The sequence below is a fragment of the Amphiprion ocellaris genome, chromosome 6, assembly GCF_022539595.1.
Source record: "Amphiprion ocellaris isolate individual 3 ecotype Okinawa chromosome 6, ASM2253959v1, whole genome shotgun sequence".
NCBI classification, from domain to species: domain Eukaryota; kingdom Metazoa; phylum Chordata; class Actinopteri; family Pomacentridae; genus Amphiprion; species Amphiprion ocellaris.
This window is the reverse complement of record NC_072771.1, coordinates 578,837-605,664: the sequence shown is the minus strand read 5'-3', so window position 1 is coordinate 605,664 and position 26,828 is coordinate 578,837. Positions and strand designations below refer to the sequence as shown.

General features: G+C 42.1%; 2 protein-coding genes across 3 annotated transcripts; one reads left to right on the top strand and one right to left on the bottom strand.

Annotated features, from left to right (window-relative positions):
- The first annotated feature begins 857 nt into the window (after positions 1-857).
- On the top strand, positions 858-24,753 carry LOC111584294 (bromodomain-containing protein 3). Of its 2 annotated transcripts, none has more exons than XM_055011518.1 (12): positions 858-1,014; positions 10,004-10,363; positions 10,595-10,706; positions 10,776-10,913; positions 11,186-11,330; positions 12,028-12,197; positions 12,319-12,714; positions 13,578-13,706; positions 16,660-16,842; positions 18,342-18,574; positions 18,651-18,949; positions 20,959-24,753. In XM_055011518.1, exons 2-12 carry the CDS (start codon positions 10,272-10,274, stop codon positions 21,075-21,077), a joined length of 2,016 nt encoding a protein of 671 aa, XP_054867493.1. In that variant the 5' UTR covers positions 858-1,014; positions 10,004-10,271; the 3' UTR covers positions 21,078-24,753. The 2 variants fall into 2 exon arrangements, with proteins under 2 accessions (XP_054867493.1, XP_035814588.2); XM_035958695.2 differs by having other exon boundaries at positions 16,660-16,866.
- Positions 24,754-25,606: 853 nt separating this feature from the next.
- Positions 25,607-26,171, bottom strand: LOC118471879 (putative uncharacterized protein BRD3OS). Its single transcript, XM_055011519.1, has one exon. It carries the CDS (start codon positions 26,169-26,171, stop codon positions 25,878-25,880), a length of 294 nt encoding a protein of 97 aa, XP_054867494.1. The 3' UTR covers positions 25,607-25,877.
- Between the last annotated feature and the right edge of the window lie 657 nt (positions 26,172-26,828).

Genomic DNA, 26,828 nt, shown 5'->3' with positions numbered 1-26,828 from the left:
CACACAAAGATACACAAAACAACACCACAAAGACACACAATGATACACAGACACACAAAGACACACGATACACAAAGACACACAATGATACACAAAGATACACAAAGACACAATGATACACAAAGACACAAAGATACACAAAACAACACCACAAAGACACACAATGATACACAAGACACACAAAGATACACACTGACACACAAAGAAACACAATGATACACAAAGACACACAAAGACACAACGATACACAAAGACACACAAAGAAACACAGACACACAAAGACAAAAAAGATACACAATGATACACAAAACAACACCACAAAGACAAAAAATACACAATGATACACAAAGACACACAAAGATACACAAAGACACACAATGATACACAAAAGAACACCACAAAGAAACACAAAGATCTTCTCGCTGCAAGGCGAAAGTGCTAACCACTACACTACTGTGCAGCCCTCGAATATAATTTTAAGTAAAATAATAATAATAATAATAATAATAATAATAATAATAATAATAATAATAATAATAATAAACTCGTTCAAACCTGGACTTTGTGGAAATGAGCAAGACTAAAATCTGCAGGTTTCTGACTGGACTGGTGGCTGCGCGGCCCCGTGCGCGGCCCCGGGATCCCTGCCGCCGCTCTGCATGCTGGGAAACGTTGTTCGGCTCACGGCGCCATTCTGTAAAACTCCACAGCTAATCACAGCAGCCCAGTCTACCCGTCAGCCAATCACTGCGTCGCAACCGACCAATCACGACGCTTCACACCCCTTAGCAACAAATCATCGCCCGCAAACACCCCGCTCCCCAATCACAGCGCTTAACCCACCCGGTCAGCCAATCCGGTCACAACAACATCCATGATGCTGCTGGGGCACTGCGCCTGCGCACACGATGGACAGCTGATAACTCATCTATTATGCTACTTGGCTAAAATAAAAACGTTGGAGAAATCGGACGGTAACCCGCCGCTGGACGCACCGGAGCACCGAAACACGAAGTAAACACGCTTTTCTGAGCGGTAGCGGTGGGGCGGGCGGGTGTACGGGGCAGAGGGTTGGTGCGGGAGTGTGCGAAGTGTGTCGGTGTGTGTCGGAGGCTCTCTGGCCGCTCGGCGCCTTCAGACAAAGCTCAGCTAACAGGCTAACGGATCGTTAGCGGCAACATCTGCAAAGATCCGATTTCTGGCTTGACTTAATCCGCTCAATGTGCGGCTCACCGCCGGCAGTGCGCCCAGATAGCCCCTTCAACGCCCGGCCGGACAGCCACACTCCCGCTGCGACCGCTATTAATCACGTTTTGTGGAGGTAGCTCGGTGAGCTAGCCGCTTAGCTCGTATTCTGCCTCGGCTTGCCCGCCATCTTTTTGAAGCGACATGAACGGGATGTTTGGTGAAACGGTCGCAGCCGCCGCCGCTCCGGTGGAGCTCCGCCGCTGGATCAGCGGAGAATCACCGTCTCCGGGCGTCTGGCGGGGCACCGGGCGGCTGTTCCCCCGGGTTTGTGCGGTTTTTGTCGGTCGCGGCGGCGGCTGTTAGCAGTTAGCTCGCTGGTTAGCCGCTGGACCGCAGCAGCATGCAGGCAGAGCGAGCCGCCGCTGGACGCTCGGTCCCCGGAGGGCTCCGCTGGGCGGCCAAGGGGACGGTAGCCCGGTGTCCGGTAGACAGGTGGTAGGCTGGGACAGTTACTTTACCTGCTCTGTGTTCTACATCAGGTGTTTTTACAGGTTTAATTACCTTTTAGGAACCAGTTCTACTGAAAATCTGCTAATTTCCTGCTGCTGGTTGTGACTGAAAGGTTTGAATTATGGGTCTAAATGAGAATCATTTTACTTGACTGGTGTAGTTTGGTCTCTAAAATGGTGAAAGGTCTTGTTTAGTCCAAAGATTTTCAGTTTGCTGTCATAAAAAAGGAAAGAAACCAAAACAGATTCCCATGGAAGAAGCTGAAATCTGTGATTAATCACAGATTAATGGGAATCTGTTTTATTTCTTTCCACTGAGCAGAAATTCACAGAATTTAGTGCGTTTGCTGTAATCACAGTAGCTCCTTTCTTTCTATTATTTAATAAACCATATAAATCATGTTAATTATGGTGTAGTTTCTGACTGCAGACAAACTATCAGGAACTGTAGTATTTTCTGAATTTATTGACCTGATTTCGTTCTAAATTAAACATTTGTTTGGTCCCAATTATTTGATTAACAGAAACCTTAAACAGATTGAAGCTGTGCATTTGCACATTGAGACGGTTTTCTGAGGCTCTTGGAGGTGTGTATAAACTGGACTTCAGAGCATCTTTTTTGGGTCTTTCTCTGATGTTCTTGTGCAGGTTTTGTTCTTTTCGTGTTTCTTCTGACAGTTTGTGATCGTCTGAAGCCTTCGGATGTTCAGTTTCCCATGGCATGTTGTTTGCAGCTGCACAGAGAGGCAGTAGTGAAATAATTCGGTGTATCAGTGACGACCAACCACAGAAACATGCAGTGAGTCTCAGCCAGAGCTCAAACTTCATTCAGACGCTTTCCACATTACAACTTCCAGATCAGAGTGTCTACAAAGGAACACAACATTTAGTCATCTGGAACTGAACCACAGAGGATTTTACTTTATGATCAAGACAACAAAAGTCAGACAAAAAAAAAAAAAACACAAGAAACAACGAAAACAAGACAAAATATTCCAAAAATGAGACACAAAGTGACAAAATGTTAGACAAAAGACACAAAACAAAAAAAAGGGAAAAAATCACACCAAAAAGTTACAAAGCGACAAAGACTCAAACGAGACAAAAAAAATGACAAAAGCAAGAAACAAAATGACAAAAAAAATGAGACAAGCGACACGAAACAAGACAAAAAAGACAAAGAATTAGGTTTAAAAAAGTTACAGAATGACAAAAAAAATACACAAATGACACAAACGAGACAAAAAACAACACATGAGAAACAAAGCAACAAAAACATAAGACAAATGACAAAAAAGACAATATTACAAAAATGAGACGCAAAGTTACAAAATATTAGACAAACAACACGAAACAAAACTAAAAAGACAAAAAAAATCACACCAAAAAGTTGCAAAGTGACAAAAAAAGACAAAAATGAGAGAAAAAATGAGACAAGCCACACGAAACAAGACAAAAAAGACAAAAAATTAAAAATTATGAAATGACAAAAAGACAAAACGACAAAAAATTACACAAACGAGACAAAAAATGACGAGCAAGAAACAAAAAGACAAAAAATGAGACAAGTAACATGAAACAAGGCAAAAAAAACAAAAAATGATAAAATTACAAAACTACAAATTACACAAATGACACAAAAGAGACAAAAAAGCAACAAAACCATGAGCCAAATGACAAGTCAGACAAGAAAAAGACAAAATATTACAAAAATGAGACACAAAATGACAAAAACGAAACAAAGTAAACAAAATATTAATAAATGACACAAAACACCGAAAGCGAGAAAAAAAGACAAAAAATGAGAAAAGCGTCACAAAACATGCAGTGAGTCTCAGCTGGAGCTCAGACCTCATTCAGACGTTTTTTTTTTTTTTTTTTTAGGAATTATTCAAACCGATCAATCGATTATCCAGAAAAAAATGTTGATTATGTTAATAGTTGAAGGTTAATCAGTTGATTGTTGCAGCTTTTGACCAACTAAAACATCTGAACAAGACGTTTTAGTCTGAGGAAATTTCATATGGGCAGTTTTCTTTAATTTTCTGGCATTTTATAGATAAAAAGTAATTGAAACTGCACCACACTCGTTTATTTTCCTGTCAGTAATAATGTATAGAACAAAGAAAAGCTTCAGTCACATTTAATAAGCTGGAACCAGTAAATAATTGGTAATTCTCATTAAAAAAATGACAACACTGATTATTTAATTGTCTGAATAAGTTGCTGAAACATTGTCTGTTGTTGCAGCTTTTCTCAAACAGGTCTGATTGTTTTCACTGTTGATTATTTTCCGGATTAATCGATTGCTCAATAAAATGTCAGAACAACGTGGATCAAGTTTCCTCAGATGTCTTCAGTTTACTGTCTGAGAGGAAAGAAATCAGGAAATACAGAGTTTAGTTAGAATTAAAACGATTAACGAGAACTTACTGATTCATAACCGCAGCATAAATACTGAAGCAAGGCTGTAAAGATAAGAATAAATAGTCTAAACCAGGAGTGTCCAACATGCGGCCCGCGGGCCAAAAGCAGTCCTCCACAGGGTCCAATCCGGCCCTCAAAGTGTAAAAATTCCAGAGAAGACATTAACTGCAGATTGTAAATTAGTAAAACTATAAATTTAAAACAATTTCTAGATCATGACAAGTTGTTTTGATCAGAAAGTAAAATACTAGATTGTTCATTGTTCTTTTGTTGTTTTGTATCTCATTTTTGTAGTATTTTTTTCTTGTTCTTGTTTTTTTGTCTGACTTTTGTCATTTGTCTCATGTTCTTGTTGCTTTGTTTCTCATTTGTGTAATTTTCTTGTCTTGTTTCGTGTTGCTTGTCTCATTTTTTGTCATTTTTTTCTCACTTTTGTCATTTTGTGTGTCATTTTTGTCATATTTTGTTTAATTTTTGGTCTCATTTTTGTCATTTGTTTCATTTTTGTAATATTTTGTCTTTTGTCTGACTTGTCATTAGTCTCATGTTTTTGCCTTGTTTCTCGTTTCTGTCATTTTTTGTTTCATTTGTGTATTTTTTTGTCGTTTTTTTTGTTGTGTGTCTTGTAGCTTTTTTGTCGATTTTTTTTGTCTTTTCTGTTTTGTTTCGTGTCACTTGTCTCATTTTTGTGTCATTTTGCTTCTCGCTTTTGTCGTTTTGTGTGTCATTTTTGTATTATTTTGTCTAATTTTTGGTCTGTGTCGCTTTGTCTCTATGATGTTTTGTGTCTCATTTTTGTAATAGTTTGTCTCGTTTTTGTTGTTTTTTGTCTTTTGTTGTCTGACTTTTGTTGTTTGTCTCATGTTTTTGTCGCTTTGTTTCTCGTTTCTGTCATTTCTTTTGGCTCGGTTGTCATTTGTGTAATTTTTTGTTGTGTTTTTCTTGTTTTGTGTCTTACGGCCTTTTGTATATTTTTTTTGTCTAATTTTTTGTCCTTTGTTTTGTTTCGTCTCGCTTGTCTCATTTTTTGTCTTTTTGTGCCTCATTTTTGTAATAGTTTGTCTTGTTTTTGTTCTTTTGTTGTCTGACTTTTGTCATTTGTCTTATGTTTTTGTCGTTTTGCTTCTCGTTTTTGTCAATTTTTCTCATTTTTTTGTTTTGTCTTTTTTTGTCTTGCATGTTTCTTTTGTCGCTTTTGTCATTTTGTGTGTCATTTTTGTATTATTTTGTCTAATTTTTGGTCTCGCTTATGTCATTTTGTGTCTCATTTTTGTAATATTTTTGTCTTGTTTGTTTTTTGTCAGACTTTTGTCGTTTGTGTCATGTTTTTATCGTTTTGTTTCCTTTTTGTCTTGCTTGTCTTATTTTTGTCATCTTGTGTTTCGCTGTATTCATCGTTTTGTGTAATTTTTTTGAACCGAGCAGAGCCAGGTGACCCTCCATGTTTGTGTCAGTGATCAATACGGATCAATGCTCATGTTATCGGTTCATGTGTGGGTCAGCTGTTTGTGCCTTTCAGTGAATCTGTGGAAGTTAGAGTAAAAATTTGACATTTTTCCTGCAGAAAATGTCTGAAACAGCTTTTCAGTTGATTCGTTTTCTGTGGATCAATAACTGATCGATGGTGATTGGAGCTCTGAGTTTCATCATGTAGCTTCAGAATGATAGTATCTGATACACAAACTAGTGCTGGGCGATATGGAAAAAATCATATTACGATATGAATTATTTTATATCACGATAACGATATATATCACAATATACCACAATAATTTATGTTTTCAGTTATTCTCTAAAAAGTTTGACAAAAATTTCATTGCTTACTTTTCTCCACGAAACTTCAACCTGTTGCTAGGGCTGGACCTGAATATCCGAATATTCGGTCCCAATGGTGGTATGCGGTATTGAGATTGAGATCCGAATATTCGCACCCCCTCCTACCCCCACCCCCGTCGGGCGTTACGAACCGAGCCCAAAATTCGGCTCTTTCCTCCGTTAGCTCACCGCCTCTGACCTCACGCATCGAACCAAACCGAATATTCGGGTCGTTCCTCCGTCCCCGTCCGTCAACCCCCCCGCCGCCGCTGTCCCCCTGGACGTTACGGACCGAATATTCATCATTAATAGGGCCCGAATATCCGGAGCCCAGAAACTGCTATTCGGGCCAGCCCTATCTGTTGCGCATCCATCGTTCAGCACTCATGAGTTAAGCAACATAAAGCATGTTGCAAACCCGCATGAGAATCAAAGAACGTAAAGCAGCGTCATGTCGCAAAAACCACAGGACGGAGTTTCTTTGTGAAAAATCTCTTTTTATTCTTCCTTATTTTCACTTATATAAACAGTATGCATAGTGACAAGAAAACACTAATACAATCGTCGCAGGCTATTTAATGATATATTTGCTGTAATAATTGATAAAATTAGGTTAGAAACGATAGAAACGATGGAAGACAAATGGCAGGATAGACACTTTTCTATCATTCTCATGATATGTATCGTCATATCGCCCAGCACTAACACAAACATCTGTGGTGGTTTGTCGGGACTGTGTGGGTTGTTTTTTTCTGTCTTTTTGGAGAATTCACATAGTTTAGTTGTGAGTCTGCATTTTTTTGTGCAGATTTGTGTGTTTTTTGTTTCCAGATGAATCACTGAACTGATTAGACTATCGGGAATTTGAGATATCTTTCACATTCTTTGGTTTTTGCATCTATTGTGGCTTTTTGCGGTGATTTTTGCATCTTTTTTGCTGTGTTTTTTGCATCTTTTTATGGTTTTTTTGCATCTTTTTGTGGTATTTTTTTGCATCTTTTTGCAGTGTTTTTTTGCATGTTTTTGCGGTGATTTTTGCATGTTTTTGTGGTGATTTTTGCATCTTTTTGCAGTGATTTTTGCATGTTTTTGGTGATTTTTGCATCTGTTGTGGCTTTTTGTGGTGATTTTTGCATCTTTTTTGTGATTTTTGCATCTTTTTGCGGTGATTTTTGCAACTTTTTGCAGTGATTTTTGCATCTTTTTGTGGTGATTTTTGCATCTTTTTTGCGGTGATTTTTGAATCTTTGCGGTGATGAATCGTTGAAAACATTTTGTCATAGTTTTTTACTTATTTCTTGAATTTTTGTTGTACGAAAACATTTTCTGTGTCTTCTACTGGATATTTTGGTATTTTTTGGGTTATTTTGAATCTAAATGATGAGAACAAATAGTATCTCAAATTAAACCATCAAAAGCTAAGGATGTATTTGGATTAAACTCTGATTTTATAAGAAAGCTCAAAGACTGTCTATCTGGCCCTTTAACTCATTTGGTTAATTTATCTATCATCAGTGAGAAATTTCCACATCTACTAAAACAAGGCCTCATCAGCCCAATTTTTAAAGCAGGGGACCGTGACCAAGCCTGTAACTATAGACCAATCTCAATCCTTCCAATCTTTTCAAAAGTTATTGAAAAAGTAGTAGGAAACCAACTAATAGACTACCTTGAATATCATCATATTTTACATCCTATACAGTTTGGTTTCCGGCCAAAATATTCAACAGAACTTGCTACTTGTTATCTAACAGATATGATCAGAAAAAGTCTGGACAAGGGGAATGTGGTTGGAGCAGTATTCCTAGACCTTCATAAGGCTTTTGACACTGTCAATCACTTTGTCCTCTTACACAAACTAAAACGGCTAAATTTTTCACAACAGACTCTCAGCTGGTTTACATCATATTTGGAGTCAAGAATACAGAGTGTGAAGATCAATGACACTATATTGGAACCTAAGGAATATAGAATAGGAATACCTCAAGGTTCCATTTTGGGTCCTATTCTATTTAGTCTTTACATCAATGACCTCCCGTCCATCTGCACTGAGGCTGAGTGTCAACTGTATGCTGATGACACTGTCATCTATGTCTCTGCAAAGACTCCAGAGAAAGCTGCAGAGTTACTAAACAAACAATTGGTCTGGGTCTCCCAATGGCTGGAGGACAGTTGTCTTTTTTAAATTGCTCCAAAACGGTCTCTGTGTGTTTTACCTTGATGCCAAGGTCCTTAGACAACTTCCAGATACAGATAAATGAAAATATAATTCAATGCAAGAGTAGATCAGGTCAAATATCTGGGAGTTGTCTTAGACTCTCATCTGAAATTTGAAGCCCATATAAAGAAAATATCAAAAACAATTAGGACTAATTTAAGGTGTTTTCGCCTAATAAGATCTTACCTGACAATCAATGCAGCCAAGTTGTATTTTCATTCAATGATCATGTCCCATTTTTCATATTGTGTCACTGTCTGGGGCCAGGCAAACCAGTCAGCTCTTTCAGGTGTAATCTCCCTTTACAAACAAGCTTTAAAAGTGCTTGACCGAAAGCCCATGAGGTGGCACCATTGTAAAATTTAAAAAAAAAAAAAAAACACAATCTTTTAAGTTTGAAAAATTTCCTAAACTATTCTTTTTTAAAATTAGTTTTTAAATGTGTTACTGGTCTTGCTCCAGATTCTGTTAGCGGTATGATCCAAAGAAGTCAAACTCGTGGTATGACTACAAGAGGAGTAGCAAACGGAGACTGCAGAACAGCCCAGTGTAAAACCGCTTTTGGACGGAGTGCGTTCTCAGTGAAAGGGCCACAGATCTGGAACACCTTACCTGCTGAACTGAAACACCTGACAGATCTGAATGAGTTTAACTGTATAATCAAACGATGGCTCAAATCAAACCAAAACTGTGAGCACTGATAGACATTTTATTATATGTAAATGTGTTTAATGTATACATTCATGTAACATTGATTGTTGCATTTTTTGTTGTTTTTGTATGTGTCAGGAACCTGGTCTGCGAATTAGCTGTTAGCTATTGACCCTATGAACATGGCATCGGTTATTGTAACAACGCTTCTTGTTCTGTCCCTATTAAATAAACGTATAAATAAATGAACTGATTCATCCTAGGGCCAAAGGAGTCGCACTGACCGATAAAATCCAGTGTCTATAAGAAGTTTTCACCCTCCTTGAATTTTTTTCCTTTTATTGCTTTTCAACATTGAATCATGCTCAGTTTAACTTTTAGTAACAAATTTAGTAATAAACAACAACAAAGATTCTTTCATGTCTGAGTGAAAACAGATTTCTACAAAGTAATGTTAAATAATTAAAACATAAAATAACTATATTTCATCAGTTTTCACCTCTTAGAGAACTACACCATGAAGACTGAAGAACCAAGAAACTCTGAGGAAAGATTGTTGAAAAGCATCAGTCAGGACGATACAAGAACATTTAAAGATCCTGAAGATCTCCTGGAGTCCAGTTAAATCCATCATTAAGAAATGGAAGGAAGGTGGAACATGAATAAATCTGACTAGAGCAGGACGTCCTCAAAACCTGAGAGACTAGAGAGGGAGGCCACCAAGACTCCTATGACTCCTCTGAAGGAGGAAGAGACTAGAGAGGAAGGCCACCAAGACTCCTATGATTCCTCTGAAGGAGAGACTAGAGACGGAGGCCACCAAGACTCCTATGACTCCTCTGAAGGAGAAACAGACTAGAGAGGGAGGCCACCAAGACTCCTATGACTCATCTGAAGGAGAAAGAGACTAGAGAGGGAGGCCACCAAGACTCCTATGACTCCACTGAAGGAGGAAGAGACTAGCGAGGGAGGCCACCAAGACTCCTATGATTCCTCTGAAGGAGAAAGAGACTAGAGAGGGAGGCCACCAAGACTCCTATGACTATTTAATATTGTTAGCATGTTAGCATACATACAGAGAGATGTTTGACTTTTTTGGATGAACATGAAGACTGTTGTACATGATATGATGAGCTAATGATGTCTACCTGTCTGTCTCTCTACCTGTCTCTCTGTCTACCTGTCTGTCTCTCAGGTTGTGCGATGGGAGTTTGTCTCCTCTGGGGAAACATCGAGCTTAAGCCTCCCCAGCAGCACCTGGACTGAACTGAACACACCCCCTCCTCACACCTGTGTGCCCTCACACACACACACACACACACACACACACACACACACACACACACACACACACACACACACACACACACACACACCCTCCTCCCGCAGAGGGAGGTAGTTTTCTCACCTCCAGGCCGAACCCTGCCGTCCCACGGTGCATTGCTGCGTCTCCGCCGTCCACCATGTCGGACGCCCCTGAGGCTGCCCCCCCCAGCCCCCCCGCCCTCACCAACCCGCCCCCCCCTGAGGTCACCAACCCCACCAAGCCGGGCAGGTAGGCACACCTGGACTCATGGTTAACGGGCCACACGTGTTGGAATTGTCATGTATGTCAGCAGCATGTAGAGCAGCGTGTGTTCCCAGTAGAAGGACTGGTTTAACTGGAGGCTGTGGGTCTGGTTGGTCTGGGAGAATTTAGAGGTGAAGTAGAACCAGACAGAACCGGTTAAAGGATGAGGGATCAGGTGTGCGTCCTCACCTGTGTGTGTGTGTGTGTGTCCTTCAGGAAGACCAACCAGCTGCAGTACATGCAGAACGTGGTGGTGAAGACTCTGTGGAAGCATCAGTTCGCCTGGCCCTTCTACCAGCCGGTGGACGCCATCAAGCTGTGTCTGGCGGTACGTCTGTCACCTGTTACTGAGTCTCACCTGGGGTCTGTGCACCTGCTCACCTGTCTGTGTCTGCAGGACTATCACAAAGTGATCAAGAACCCCATGGACATGGGAACCATCAAGAAACGTCTGGAGAACAACTACTATTGGAGCGCCAGCGAAGCCATGCAGGACTTCAACACCATGTTCACCAACTGTTACATCTACAACAAGGTACACAGTACTGCAGTACACAGTACTATGTACACACAGTACTGCAGTAGACAGTACTATATACACACAGTACTGCAGTACACAGTACTATATACTCCAGTACACACTAACCCTTAAGCAGTTGGTAGAGTTGGACTTGATGTTGATGACGTGTGTTACTGTGTGTGTGTGTGTGTGTGTGTGTGTGTGTGTGTGTGTGTGTGTGTGTGTGTGTGTGTGTGTGTGTGTGTGTGTGTGTGTGTGTGTGTGTGCGTGCGTGCGTGTGTGTGCAGCCTACAGATGACATCGTCCTCATGGCTCAGGCTTTAGAGAAGATTTTCCTGCAGAAAGTTGCTCAGATGCCTCAAGAAGAAGTTGCTCTGCTGCCCCCGGCTCCCAAAGGCAAGAACAAGAGCAAGCAGCCGGCCGCTACTACAGGTAATGTTGCAGTGGTACAACAGTAAAACTACAGGTAATACTGCAGATAACACTACAGTAGAACTACAGGTAATACTACAGTAAAACTACAGGTAATACTACAGTAAAACTATGGGTCACTACAGGTAATACTACAGTAAAATTACAGGTAATACTACAGATGAAACTGCAGTGGTACTTAGGGCTGCCACAAACGACGCGTCGACGAATCGCCTGAACACGATACGTCATCAAAAGCGGAAGTGAGCGCGCAATGCAACAGAAATCACCGTCCGAGTGGAGCGCGGAACACGCATGGACATCCGCGCTGTAACGTGCATGTACTGTATATGCATATACTATATATGCACGATACAGCGCGGATGTCCATGCGTGTTCCGCGCTCCACTCGGACGGTGATTTCTGTTGCATTGCGCGCTCACGTCCGCTTTTGATGACGTATCGTGCTCAGGCGATTCGTCGACGCGTCGTTTGTGGCAGCCCTAGTGGTACTACAGGTAATACTACAAGTAGTACTGCAGTGAGGTGTTGGGGCAGAACGCTAATGTTAAACAGGCGTTTAGAGAAAATGTACCAAAACACATTTACTGTTTGTTATTCTACATAAAGTATGTAGTAGTAGTAATAGTACTGTGGTATTTGCAGTACTAGCAGTATTGTGATATTTGCAGTACTAACAATACTCTCTCTCTCCCAGTGAGTCAGCAGGCGGAGTCTTCAGCCTCCCCTCCCCCCTCCTATCCCTCCCCCTCACCTTCTCAGACACCGGTCATCTCGACCACGCCCACACCTGTACAGACCACGCCCCCTGTGTCTGCCCCGCAGCCCCCGGCAACCATGATGCCATCTGCACAGCCTGTCGTCAAGGTAACAGCCGTGTGGAGCAACATCAGCTGGCCTGAAAGAAAACAGACAGAAGCTGACTGTCTGTCCTCACCTGTGTGTCTGTCCTCCCATGTGTGTCTGTCCTCACCTGTGTATCTAACAGAAAAAAGGTGTGAAGAGGAAAGCCGACACCACCACTCCGACCACGTCAGCAATCTCCGCCGGTCGCGCCGACTCTCCATCCGCTCAGGACACCAAACCGGCCAAACTTGGCTCATCTCGCCGTGAAGCCGCCGCTCGCCCGGCAAAGACCCGGCGGGAGACGGGTGAGGAGGTGGCGGGAGGCGAGGTGGGCGGCGGCGGTGGCGCGGCGGGTGGGAGGAAAGGCGGGAAGCTCGGCGAGCAGATGAAGCACTGTGACGCCATCCTGAAGGAGATGCTGTCGAAGAAACACGCCGCCTATGCCTGGCCTTTCTACAAGCCGGTGGACGCCGAGGCACTGGAGCTACACGACTACCACGACATAATCAAACACCCCATGGACCTCAGCACTGTCCGGGTAATGACATCACACTGCATCACTCACCTGCCTCTCCACTCTTAGTAAACGCCTAGTAAACATCCAGTAAACATCCAGTAAACAGCTAGTAAATGCCCAGTAAACATCTAGTAAACGTCCAGTAAACATCCAATAAAAGTCCAATAAACATCCAGTAAATGTCCAGTAAATGTCCAGTTAACATCCAGTAAATGTCCAGTAAACTTCCAGTAAATGTCGAGTAAACATCCAATAAACGTCCAGTAAACATCCAGTAAATGTCCAGTAAACGTTCAGTAAACATCCAATAAGAATCCAGTAACCGTCCAGTAAACGCCCAGTAACCATCCAGTAAACGCCCAGTAAACATCCAGTAAACGTCCAGTGTTCAGTAAACATTCAGTGAACGTCCAGTAAACGTCCGGTAAACATCCAATGTCCAGTAAACATCCAGTGTCCAGTAAACATCCAGTGTGCAGTAAATGTCCAGTAAACATCTAGTGAACATTTGGTAAACGTCTAGTGAACGTTCAGTAAACATTTGGTAAACGTCCAGTGAACGTCCAGTAAACATTTAGTGAACATTTGGTAAACGTCCAGTGAACATCTAGTGAACATTTGGTAAACGTCCAGTAAACGTCAAATGAATCCGACTAGCAGTCTCTGTCAGGTTGGACCAGTCCAAAGCTCTAATAAAGCGGGGGTGTTCAGTGTGGATTAATCCTGGAAGCTGCTGATGAAGAACCTGATGACAGCAGATTCACCAGTCCAATCAACACGTTTCCTCTAATGTGACATGAAACATCTACATTTCATCAGTCAGCAGGTTTTTATTCATCTTTCAGACAATTGAAACTGAATCTGACTTGTCTTTTCCCTGACAGAAAAAGATGGATAAAGGAGAGTACAGTGACCCTCAGAGCTTCGCCACCGATGTCAGGTTAATGTTCTCCAACTGTTACAAGTACAACCCTCCAGACCACGAGGTGGTGGCCATGGCCCGCAAGCTGCAGGTACGCAGAACCTCTAGAACCTGGACTGATCTATAGCTGTGATCAGTAATCAATAACCCCTACATGCCTGATCCATCGCTGTGATCAGTCATCAATAACCCCTACATACCAGATCCATAGCTATGATCGGTAATCAGTAACCCCTACATACCTGATCCATCGCTGTGATCAGTCATCAACAGCCCCTACATACCTGATCCATCGCTGTGATCAGTCATCAATAACCTCTACATACCAGATCCATAGCTATGATCGGTAATCAGTAACCCCTACATACCTGATCCATAGCTGTGATGGGTAATCAATAACCCCTACATACCTGATCCATCGCTGTGATCAGTCATCAATAACCCCTACATACCTGATCCATCGCTGTGATCGATAATCAATAACCTCTCCATACCTGATCCATAGCTGTGATCGGTAATCAATAACCCCTACATACCTGATCCATAGCTATGATCAATAATCAATATTCCCTACATACCTGATCCATAGCTGTGATGGGTAATCAATAACCCCTACATACCTGATCCATCGCTGTGATCAGTCATCAATAACTCCTACATACCTGATCCATCGCTGTGATCGATAATCAGTAACCTCTCCATACCTGATCCATAGCTGTGATCGGTAATCAATAACCCCTACATACCTGATCCATAGCTATGATCAATAATCAATATTCCCTACATACCTGATCCATAGCTGTGATCAGTCATCAATAACCTCTCCATACCTGATCCATAGCTGTGATCAGTCATCAATAACCTCTACATACCTGATCCATCGCTGTGATCGGTAATAAATAATCCCTACATACCTGTTCCATAGCTGTGATCGGTAATCAATAATCCCTCCATACCTGATCCATAGCTGTGATCGGTAATCAATAATTCCTCCATACCTGATCCATAGCTGTGATCGGTAATCAGTAACCCCTACATACCTGACCCATAGCTGTGATCAGTCATCAATAACCTATACACACCTGATCCATAGCTGTGATCGGTAATCAATAATCCCTACATACCTGATCCATAGCTGTGATCAGTCATCAATAACCTCTCCATACCTAATCCATAGCTGTCATCAGTCATCAATAACGTCTACACACCTGATCTATCACTGTGATTGGTAACCAATAACCCCTACATACCCGATCCATTGCTGTGATCAGTCATCAATAACCTCTACATACCTGATCCATAGCTGTGATCGGTAATCAATAACCCCTACATACCTGATCCATCGCTGTGATCGGTAATCAATAACCCTACATACCTGATCCATAGCTGTGATTGGTTATCAATAATCTCTACATGCCTGATCCATAGCTGTTATCAGTTATCAATAACTTCTTCATACCTGATCCATCGTTGTGATCGGTAATAAATAATCCCTACATACCTGATCCATCGCTGTGATCAGTCATCAATAACCCCTCCATACTCGATCCATAGCTGTGATCGGTAATAAATAACCCCTACATACCTGATCCATCGCTGTGATCAGTAATCAATAATCCCTCCGTACCTGATCCATCGCTGTGATCGGTAATCAATAACCCCTCTGTACCTGATCCATCGCTGTGATCGGTAATCAATAACCCCTCCGTACCTGATCCATAGCTGTGATCGGTAATCAGTAACCCCTACATATCTGATCCATAGCTGTGATCAGTCATCAATAACCCCTACACACCTGATCCATCGCTGTGATCAGTCATCAATAGTCTCTACACACCTGATCCATCGCTGTGATCGGTCATCAATAACCTCTACACACCTGATCCATAGCTGTGATCGGTAATCAATAACCCCTACATACCTGATCCATAGCTGTGATCGGTAATCAATAATCCCTACATACGTGATCCATAGCTGTGATCGGTAATCAATAATCCCTACATACGTGATCCATAGCTGTGATCGGTAATCAGTAATCCCTACATATGTGATCCATAGCTGTGATAGGTAATCAATAATCCCTACATACGTGATCCATAGCTGTGATCGGTAATCAATAATCCCTACATACCTGATCCATAGCTGTGATCGGTCATCAATAACCTCTCCATACCTGATCCATAGCTGTGATCGGTCATCAATAACCTCTCCATACCTGATCCATAGCTGTGATCGGTCATCAATAACCTCTACACACCTGATCCATCGCTGTGATCGGTCATCAATAACCTCTACACACCTGATCCATAGCTGTGATCGGTAATCAATAACCTCTACATACCTGATCCATAGCTGTGATCGGTAATCAATAACCTCTACACACCTGATCCATAACTGTGATCGGTAATCAATAACCTCTACACACCTGATCCATAGCTGTGATCAGTCATCAATAACCTCTACATACTTGATCCATCACTGTGATCAGTAATCAACCTCTACATACCATATCCATCGCTGTGATCGGTCATCAATAACCTCTACATACCATATCCATCGCTGTGATCGGTCATCAATAACCTCTACATACCATATCCATCGCTGTGATTGGTCATCAATAACCTCTACATACCATATCCATCGCTGTGATCGGTCATCAATAACCTCTACACACCTGATCCATAGCTGTGATCGGTCATCAATAACCTCTACACACCTGATCCATAGCTGTGATCGGTCATCAATAACCTCTACACACCTGATCCATAGCTGTGATGGGTAATCAATAACCCCTACATACCTGATCCATAGCTGTGATCAGTAATCAATAATTCCTACATACCTGATCCATAGCTGTGATCAGTAATCAGTAATTCCTACATACCTGATCCATAGCTGTGATCAGTAATAAATAACTCCTACATACCTGATCCATAGCTGTGATCAGTAATAAATAACCCCTACATACCTGATCCATAGCTGTGATCAGTACTCAGTATTGATCAGTTATCAGAATTGCTCATTAATCAATACCCTGTCTTCAGGATGTGTTTGAGATGCGGTTCGCTAAGATCCCAGATGAGGGCCTGGAGGCGTCGGTTCCTTCTACCACCCCATTGGTCAGTAAAAGCACCGCCTCCTCCGAGAGCAGCAACAACTCCTCCTCCGACGAATCGTCCGACTCCGAGGAGGAGCGAGCCACGCGATTGGCTGAGCTTCAGGAGCAGGTTGGTGCTGCCGACCAATCACAGGTCAAGAACAACTTTTTTAATATTTAATGAAGCTGTACATGTTTCTGTCATGTTCACATTTCTTTATTGATCAGTGTGTATTGATTATTGGTGATGGGTATTGATAATCAGTGTTTTCTACCAGTTGAAGGCGTATTGATTATTGGTGATTAGTATTGATTATTGGTGATGGGCATTGATAATCAGTGTATTCCACCAGTTGAAGGCATATTGATTATTGGTGATCAATATTGATTATTGGTGATGGGTATTGATAATCAGTGTATTCCACCAGTTGAAGGCATATTGATTATTGGTGATCAGTATTGATTATTGGTGATGGGTATTGATAATCAGTGTATTCCACCAGTTGAAGGCATATTGATTATTGGTGATCAGTATTGATTATTGGTGATGGGAATTGATAATCAGTGTATTCCACCAGTTGAAGGCGTCTCTGTGTATTGATTATTGGTGATAGGTATTGATAATCAGTGTATTCCACCAGTTGAAGGTGTATTGATTATTGGTGATCAGTATTGATTATTGGTGATTGGTATTGATAATCAGTGTATTCCACCAGTTGAAGGTGTATTGATTATTGGTGATCAGTATTGATTATTGGTGATTGGTATTGATAGTGTATTCCACCAGTTGAAGGTGTCTCTGTGTATTGATTATTGGTGATGGGTATTGATAATCAGTGTATTCCACCAGTTGAAGGTGTATTGATTATTGGTGATCAGTATTGATTATTGGTGACGGTACTGATAATCAGTGTATTCCACCAGTTGAAGGTGTCTCTGTGTATTGATTATTGGTGATGGTATTGATAATCAGTATATTCCACCAGTTGAAGGTGTATTGATTATTGGTGATCAGTATTGATTATTGGTGACGGTACTGATAATCAGTGTATTCCACCAGTTGAAGGTGTCTCTGTGTATTGATTATTGGTGATGGTATTGATAATCAGTATATTCCACCAGTTGAAGGCGTCTCTGTGTATTTATTATTGGTGATGGTATTGATAATCAGTGTATTCCACCAGTTGAAGGCGTCTCTGTGTATTGATTATTGGTGATGGGAATTGATAATCAGTGTATTCCACCAGTTGGTGTATTGATTATTGGTGATCAGTATTGATTATTGGTGATGGGTATTGATAATCAGTGTATTCCACCAGTTGAAGGCGTCTCTGTGTATTGATTATTGGTGATGGTATTGATAATCAGTGTATTCCACCAGTTGAAGGCGTCTCTGTGTATTGATTATTGGTGATGGTATTGATAATCAATGTATTCCACCAATTGAAGGCGTCTCTGTGTATTGATTATTGGTGATGGTATTGATAATCAGTGTATTCCACCAGTTGAAGGCGTCTCTGTGTATTGATTATTGGTGATGGTATTGATAATCAGTGTATTCCACCAGTTGAAGGCGTCTCTGTGTATTGATTATTGGTGATGGTATTGATAATCAGTGTATTCCACCAGTTGAAGGCGGTGCACGAGCAGCTGGCCGTCCTGTCCCAGGCTCCGGTCAGTAAGCCAAAGAAGAAGAAAGAGAAGAAAGACAAGGAGAAGAAGAAGGACAAGGACAAAGAAAAAGGGAACAAGACCAAGATGGAAGAGGAGAAGAAGCCGAAGGCTGCAACCCAGCAGCCCAAACCAGCCAATCAGAAGAAGGCGCCCGCCAGAAAAGCCAACAGCACGGTGACGGCCACCAGGTACAGTGTCCAGAACATTCTGCTGTAGGTGAAGGTTAGAGGCGTGCGACCAATCAGAGCTGCTCTCTGTTTCCAGGCAACCGAAGAAAGGCAGCAAGACGTCGGGCGGCGGCTCCGCCAACGGAGACGACGGCGAGGAGTCGTCACTGCCAATGTCGTACGACGAGAAGCGACAGCTGAGTCTGGACATCAACCGGCTGCCGGGAGAGAAGCTGGGCCGAGTCGTCCACATCATCCAGTCCAGAGAGCCGTCGCTGAGGGACTCCAACCCCGACGAGATCGAGATCGACTTCGAGACGCTCAAACCCTCCACACTCCGAGAGCTGGAGCGCTACGTCAAGTCCTGCCTGCAGAAGAAGCAGAGGAAGCTGCTGCGTGAGTACTACCACAGTACTGCATAGTGCAATACATTATTACACAGTACAATACAGTCCTACACAGAGACTGCAGTATCAGACCCACCTAACCAGGAAAATACAAAAACATCAACCTCAGAACATCTGGTTCTTCATTTCCAGTAACTTTATTAATGACCTTCATACTGTGAATATTTCCAGAGTTCCAGGTCCTTGAAGTCCATAGAGGAGAACGTCCCCTGGAGAAAGTTCTAGAGTAGACCTACCGACCACTGGACAGTGGTCGGTAGGTGTACTCTAGAACTTTCTCCAGTTGTGGGTAGGTCTACTCTAGAACTTTCTCCAGTTGTGGGTAGGTCTACTCTAGAACTTTCTCCAGTTGTCGGTAGATCTACTCTAGAACTTTCTCTTTTCCTGCTTCCAGTCTTTAAGTTTAGTCTCACTTAGAACATTTCAGGTCCTTCAAGTCCATAGAGGTGGGTCCAGATTTAGCACTTTTTAATGGACTTTTTCAGAACTTTATCAGTCCAACAGATAGAACCATGACATTTAGGAGGAAAAGCGCATCTAAGTTCTGGTAAAAACTGACACCGGATCAGTTTTACATCCATCCAGGTGTCAAAGTCTGAACACTGAAGAATCTGGTTTCTGTTCATTTGGTTGTTAAAATCTGTTCAGAATGACTCAAAATGTTCCATGTTTCATCCAAAAGACACAAAAATTGTCCAGGAAACTTTTCTGAAACAAGTCAAAACTTGACCCCAATGACGACATTGTGTCCAAAGCTATTTAGAATCTGCCTTAAATGAATTAAAAATGATTCAAAATGACAAAAAAATGGTCCAAATCACTTGAGACTGGTCTAAAATGATTTGTAGATCATCCAGTCTACTTCAAGCTCATCTAGAACGCCTCAAAACCTTTGAGTCAACATTCTAGCCAACAGTATTATGGGATGTATCCTAGTAGGAACAGTTTAGAGACCTAGAAGCAATCATTGGTTCCCTGGATGTGGTTCTGGTTTCTGATAATGCACCAGAGGGACCTTTAAGAAGTGATAAATCTGGACCCACCTCGATGGACTTCCAGGACCTGGTATGTTCTAAGAGAGACTAAACTTAAAGACTGGAAGCAGGAAAGGAGAACGTCCCCTGAAGAAAGTTCTAGAGTAACCCTACCCACAACTGGAGAAAGTTCTAGAGTAGAGCTACCAACAACTGGAGAAAGTTCTAGAGTAGGCCTACTTACAACTGGAGAAAGTTCTAGAGTAGACCTACCGACAACTGGAGAAAGTTCTAGAATATACCTTTCGACAACTGTACAGGTGTCGGTAGGTCTACTCTAGAACTTTCCCCAGGTGACGTTCTCCTCTGTGGACTTCAAGGACCTGGAGCTCTAGAAATCTTCCCAGTCTGAAGGTAGAACTCTGAAAATAAAGTTGCTGGAGGTGAAGAATCAGATGTTCTGAGGTTGTGGTTTGAGGTATCATCAGATATATTTGATTTCATCTCTAAAACTATTCAGACGGCTGATAAAGGCGTCCCTCGGGGATCAATACTGGGCCCACGACAATTACTGATTTTACTGATCACTTTGACATCCTCTTTTAGCACCTTGTGTCAAATTTTGGTTGTTTTTGTTTTTCTGGTTGTTTTGTGTCACGTTTTGGTTGTTTCTGTGGTCTTGTGTCATGTTTTGGTTGTTTTTGTGGTTTTGTGTCACGTTTTGGTTGTTTTTCTTCTTTTTCTGGTTGTTTTGTGTCATGTTTTGGCTGTTTTTCTTTTTTTCGTGGTTTTGTTTCACGTTTTGGTTGTTTTTCTTTTTTCGTGGTTGTTTTGTGTCACGTTTTGGTTGTTTTTCTTCTTTTTCTGGTTGTTTTCAGATCAGCTGTTCTCCGCTGCGTCATTCTTTATTCGTTATTAATTCATTAGTATTTAGTTTAATGCAGATGAGCTACATGCAGCTCTGATTTGTTCCCAGCAGGTCACATCATCACACTAACTCCTCCCCCTCTCTCCCCCTTTACAGAGAAGGCAGCAGGAGGCGGGGCCTCTGGAGGCGGAGCTAGTCGTTTGAGTGGCAGCTCCTCTTCCTCCTCTGATGACAGCTCCTCAACAGGAACCTCCTCTTCTTCCGACACAGACTGAACACACACTCACACACATTACTGAACACACGCACACAGAGGTTTATACACACACACACACACACACACACAGAGGTTTATACACACACACACACACTGACACGTGTTAACTTCCATCCTGGACATACACAAAAACAAAAGACAGATACACACTCTGAACTTCTTACCACAGAGACACACACACATATGACCCCACGCATACACACACACACAGACACACGCCCAGACGTGGAGACTGTATGTAAATACGCTGAACCGTTTTTTAGCTCCTAGTGTTGTTTCGTTTTTCCTGGAGGACGCAGACAGACACCAGAGGAGGAGTAGAAGAACGCAGCAACGTCCAGCAGCAAGAGAAGAAGAAGGAGGAGCGGTGGGTGGAGCCAGCAGCTGGGGAGGCGGGATCTGGAGACGAATGAGGCGTTCTTCCTCCTCCTCTGGTGGGTGGCGGCTAGCGGTGACCCCTGACCTCTGGACACATTCCTGGAGCATCATGGGAGACGAGGACAGGTGACCTCAGGGGGGTTCTGGATGTTGAGCGATTGGAAACGAGGAGAGACGATCAGGTCGGTTTGGTTTGAAGACATTTGGCTGCAGAGAGACAATCCGCTACAATCCAGAAATATTGATCACTTCGTTATCGATTAGTCTGATCACGTACATCTTTTAGTTTCCAAACAATCCCAAACCAAAGATAATCAGTTCAACTTTGAGCTCTTTCCTCCAATCAGATCCTGAAGCAGCCCAAGATTCTTTCAATTCTCAGTGTGTTGATTAAAATAAATGGTGAAAACATAGTTTGTAAATTCCTGTCTGAACATCTTCACGTCTGAGAAGCTGGAACCAGTGAATGTTTGGAGGTTTCCTCAAACACCTGCAGGAAAGAATCCATGAATCAAGTTACAGAAATAATCTGAAGCATTTTAATACTCTGTTCTGGACAGTTAAAGGTCTTTAGTTCATCTCAGACTCAGCTGGAACCTCTTTAAACCGCTCTGGATCGTCTCTCTGCTCACTGGGATGTCTGCTTGTAGAATCCTTCCCCCTGCTGGTCCTGCAGGGCGTCACACTGCAGCTACACAAACTTTTCTTTTTTTTTTAACACTACATTTACTTTTATTTTCTTTGATTTTTCAGGTTGTGTGCTGAACTTGTGTCTTATAAGGTTCTCTATATAAAAATGTATTTGTACCGCTGTCCTGTTCGAAGCCCCGCCCCCTCGCCAAATCAACCACTCATACTGTAAAGACCGACCGGTTCCGGCTCCCGTTCTTTTAAAGCTTATTTTAGCCCAAGATGATGAAAGTCTGTCCGATGAACGGCTCGTATTTATTCATGGACTCGTGTTTTTATGATTTTTAGTGTCCCAGAATAAAACCAAACCTTCACCAGGAGCTTCAGAGCAGCCTCCTGATTGGCTGCAGCGGCTCTGATCGGTAACCAATAAGGAGATTGATCAGCTCCCTTCAGGCGATCATGTGACCTGCCGTCGGGTGATGTGATGTCATCAGTAGTTTGAGGAAGTGATGTCGAGATAGTACCTGTCGGTCAATCGTGTGTTTAAGACTCGGTTCTGGTTCCAGGTTCTGGAATTCTTGAGATCTAGAGTTTCTGATTGGCTCGGGCTTCATTCTGGGATTTATTGTCACATGATTGAAGATCATGAGGTCATTGGTTCTTGATAATAGATTGGCTGGAGGTCGGTTCTCGTCAGCTTCCTGCTTCTTCATGTCTCCGATACTCTCGTGACGTCTTGGGGATGAAAGTTTGGTTTTATCAGGGGTGACTATCAAACTTTACCCCAATGACAACAACGTGTCCAAAGTTATTCAGAATCTGCCTTAAATGAGTTAAAATGACAAAAAAATGGTCCAAATCACCTGAGACTGGTCTAAAATGATTTGTAGATCATCCAGTCTACTTCAAGCTCATCTAGAATGCCTCAAAACCTTTGAGTCAACATTCTAGCCAACAATATTATGGGATGTATCCTAGTAGGAACAGTTTAGAGCCCTAGAAGCAATCATTGGTTCCCTGGATGTGGTTCTGGTTTCTGATAATGCACCAGAGGAACCTGTAAGAAGTGATAAATCTGGACCCACCTCGATGGACTTCCAGGACCTGGAATGTTCTAAGAGAGACTAAACTTAAAGACTGGAAGCAGGAAAGGAGAACGTCCCCTGAAGAAAGTTCTACAGTAGACCTACCGACAACTGGAGAAAGTTCTAGAGTAGCCCTACTGACAACTGGAGAAAGTTCTAGAGTAGCCCTACTGACAACTGGAGAAAGTTCTAGAGTAGACCTACCGACAACTGGAGAAAGTTCTAGACTAGACCTACCGACAACTGTACAGTTATCGGTAGGTCTACTCTAGAACTTTCTCGAGGGGACATTCTCCTCTATGGACGCCAAGGACCTGGAATGTTCTAAGGGAGACTAAAAGTTCAAGAAAGTTCTAGAGTAGAACTACTGACAACTTTGGTAGGTCTACTCGAGAACATCCCATGTAGAAAGTTCTAGAGTAGACCTACCGATAACTCTACAGTTGTCGATAGGTCTACTCTAGAACTTTCTCCAGTTGCCGGTAGGTCTACTCTATAAATTTCTCCAGTTGCTGGTAGTTCTACTCTAGAACTTTCTCCAGTTGCCGGTAGTTCTACTCTAGAACTTTCTCCAGTTGTTGGTAGTTCTACTCTAGAACTTTCTCCAGTTGCCGGTAGTTCTACTCTAGAACTTTCTCCAGTTGTTGGTAGTTCTACTCTAGAACTTTCTCCAGTTGTTGGTAGTTCTACTCTAGAACTTTCTCCAGTTGTTGGTAGTTCTACTCTAGAACTTTCTCCAGTTGCCGGTAGGTCTACTCTATAACTTTCTCCAGCTGCCGGCAGTTCTACTCTAGAACTTTCTCCAGTTGTTGGTAGTTCTACTCTAGAACTTTCTCCAGTTGTCGGTAGGTCTACTCTATAACTTTCTCCAGTTGTCGGTAGGTCTACTCTAGAACTTTCTCCAGGGGACGTTCTCCTCTATGGACTTCAAGGACCTGGAACTCTGGAGATATTTCCAGTCTGAAGGTACAACTCTGATCATTGGTAAAGTTCCATCACAACAATACCGACCAATGAGGTGTGAGATCTATTTTAACTGGTCAGACGAGCTGCTGAGGAGCTTTCTGATTGGCTCGGGCTTCGTTCTGGGATTTATTGTCATGTGATGAAAGATGATGAGGTCATTGGTTCTTGATTATTGATTGGTTGGAGGTCGGTTCTCATCAGCTTCCTGCTTTTTCGCGTCTCCGATCATCTTGTGACGTCTCGGGGATGAAAGTTTGGTTTTATCGGCGGCGACTATCGGACAGTCGGACAGCCTGTTGCCACAGTAATCCTCCTCTGTTTGTTTTTAGTTGATGGTCGAGCTTTGACGCTAATAGTTAATTTTTGTATTTTAATAAGAAAAAGGAAAAAAAGTGATTTTATGTATTTGCATGCACTCCGGCCGTACGTTCTTCCTTCCGTATGTTTGAGCACTGTATAGTAGCTGTATAGTAGCTGTCTGAGGTTAGATGGAACTAGAGGCAGAGAGGACGAACCGACGAAAACCAACAAGTGAATTATTTGATGTAATTACTGATATGGGATCCTTATTTTCTGAGTTCATTTGTTTTCATAAATAAACACGTAAACCGACACAGCGGCTCGACTCTCATTCAAACCGGAACCCTCAGCGGGTCGTCGTCTAGACCCAGAACATTGGAGAACCTCTGTGGTTTGTTAAACTCTCCGACTGCTGCTGTTCTTCACTGTGAGGATCATTCTGCAGTCGGAGAGTTTAACCAACCACAGAAGTTCTCCAGGGATCTGGTTCTAGACCAGGGGTGTCCAACAGGCGGCCCACGGGCCAAAAGCGGTCTTCCAGTGGGTCCAATCCGGCCCTCAAAGTGTAAAAATTCCAGAGAAGACATTAACTGCAGATTGTAAATTAGTAAAACTATAAGTTTAAAATAATTTCTAGACCATGACAAGTTGTTTGGATCAGAAAGTAAAATATTAGATTGTTCTTTGGTCATTTTGTATCTCGTTTTTGTAAAATTTTGTCGTTTGTTTTTTTGCCATTTTTTATCTGACTTTTGACGTTTGTCTTGTGTTTTTGTCGTTTTATTTCTCGTCTTTTTTGTCTCGCTTGTGTTGTTTGTCCATTTTTCGTCATTTCGTAACTTTTTTGTCTCTTTTTCATGTCTCATTTTTTTCTCATTTTGTTTCTCGTTTTTTGTTGTTTTGTTTCCTTTTTGTCATTTTTGGTCTTGTCTGTAATTTTTGTACTTGGTCCATTTTTTTGTAACTTTTTGTCAAATTTTGTCATTTTTTGTGTTGTCTCGTTTTTTGTCATTTTCCGTCTCATTTTTGTAATATTTTGTTTTGTCTGAGTTTGACACCCGTTCTAGACGACCCGTTGAAGTCTGAGGAGTGTTCCGTCAACACGTCAGGGGGAACATTTAAGGCGGAACACCGACTTCCTGCTGTTAGTAAGTGTTCAAACATCCTCACTTCAGTTTGACTTTATTGACGAGCAGACCAGAGAACTATCCATTTAAGGTCCGTCAGAGTTCCGTCTGGTTCTGCACAATCTGGTTCTTTATGGCTTTTATTTGTGAAATACTGCCCTTTGAAAATAAAACAATCAGAATGGAGCAGTAACCTTCTAGGAAATCAGTTCTGAATTTACAAAATAAAAGTCCACTAAAATTTAAAGTAAATAGTTCTGGAGGACTGGAAAGAAGGCAGTCCAGAACAGAACCAGCCTCTGACCCGTCCTACATAATGCTGCAGATCCTGGACTGGCCCTCTGCTTCCTCCAGGCCCCTCTTGTCCCGGACTAGGACGGCCTGGTTCCCGTAGCTGCTGTACCAGGCAGACTGGCTGCGGCTCAGGTAGGTGGAGGGAACCGCCTGCTGCTGCTGCCGCTGCCAGATGAGCAGAGACGTGTCCCGGAACCGCAGCCGGGCGAATGGATCCGACAGGGCCTTCTCTGCCAGGGGAGGCCGACCCAAACCAGCAGGACCAGAAAGACCAGCAGGACCAGGAGCAGGTTCCTCTACAGCAGACATGGTTCAGGTATCAGGAGGCTGCTTCGGTTCAGTCTGGACCAGCTCAGGTCTGACCACATCCTGTCCAAACACCTGAAGAACAACCAGATGAAGGAACTCAGGTGAGAAGCAGCTTCACCTGTCTGTCGTCCTCACTGTTAATAAAGTTGTCGATCAACCAGAGTAGATCTGGAGGTAATAGAACCTTTAACCTTCCTGTCGTCCTCATTTACGGGCACAAAAAAATATTGTTTCTTTGTCTGAAAAAATCCAAAAATTCTGCAAAAAAAATCCCCAAATTTCTGAAAATTTGCAAAACCTTCAGAAAAAATTCCAAAAATTCCTTAAAAGTTTTCTTTTTAAAAAAAATCCCCCAAATTTAGCAAGAAAATTCTTGTAAATATTTTCAAAAAATGAGTAAAATCTTTCAGCAAAAATCCTAAAAATATCTAAAGTGATTCCATATATATCAGTAAAACTTCTATTTTCTTTAAGAACATTCACATAAAAAACCAAAATCCATCGAAATTCACTGGATTTTGGCTGATTTTTATGTGAATGTTCTTAAAGAAACATTTTTAACATTCTTTTTTTCCACCAAAACTGTTCAAAGATTTCCCAAAAATGTTGAAAATGTGGACATCAGAAGTTTCACTGTGAAAATGACACCAGGGTTCA

Excerpts from the sequence above, each read along its gene's own strand:
- LOC111584294 (XM_035958695.2), top strand. The coding sequence starts at position 10,272 with ATGTCGGACGCCCCTGAGGCTGCCCCCCCCAGCCCCCCCGCCCTCACC. Across the intron at positions 13,707-16,659 it reads CCATGGCCCGCAAGCTGCAG|GATGTGTTTGAGATGCGGTT; the intron begins GTACGCAGAACC and ends CCCTGTCTTCAG. Across the intron at positions 16,867-18,341 it reads GTGCTGCCGACCAATCACAG|TTGAAGGCGGTGCACGAGCA; the intron begins GTCAAGAACAAC and ends GTATTCCACCAG.
- LOC118471879 (XM_055011519.1), bottom strand. The coding sequence starts at position 26,171 with ATGTCTGCTGTAGAGGAACCTGCTCCTGGTCCTGCTGGTCTTTCTGGT.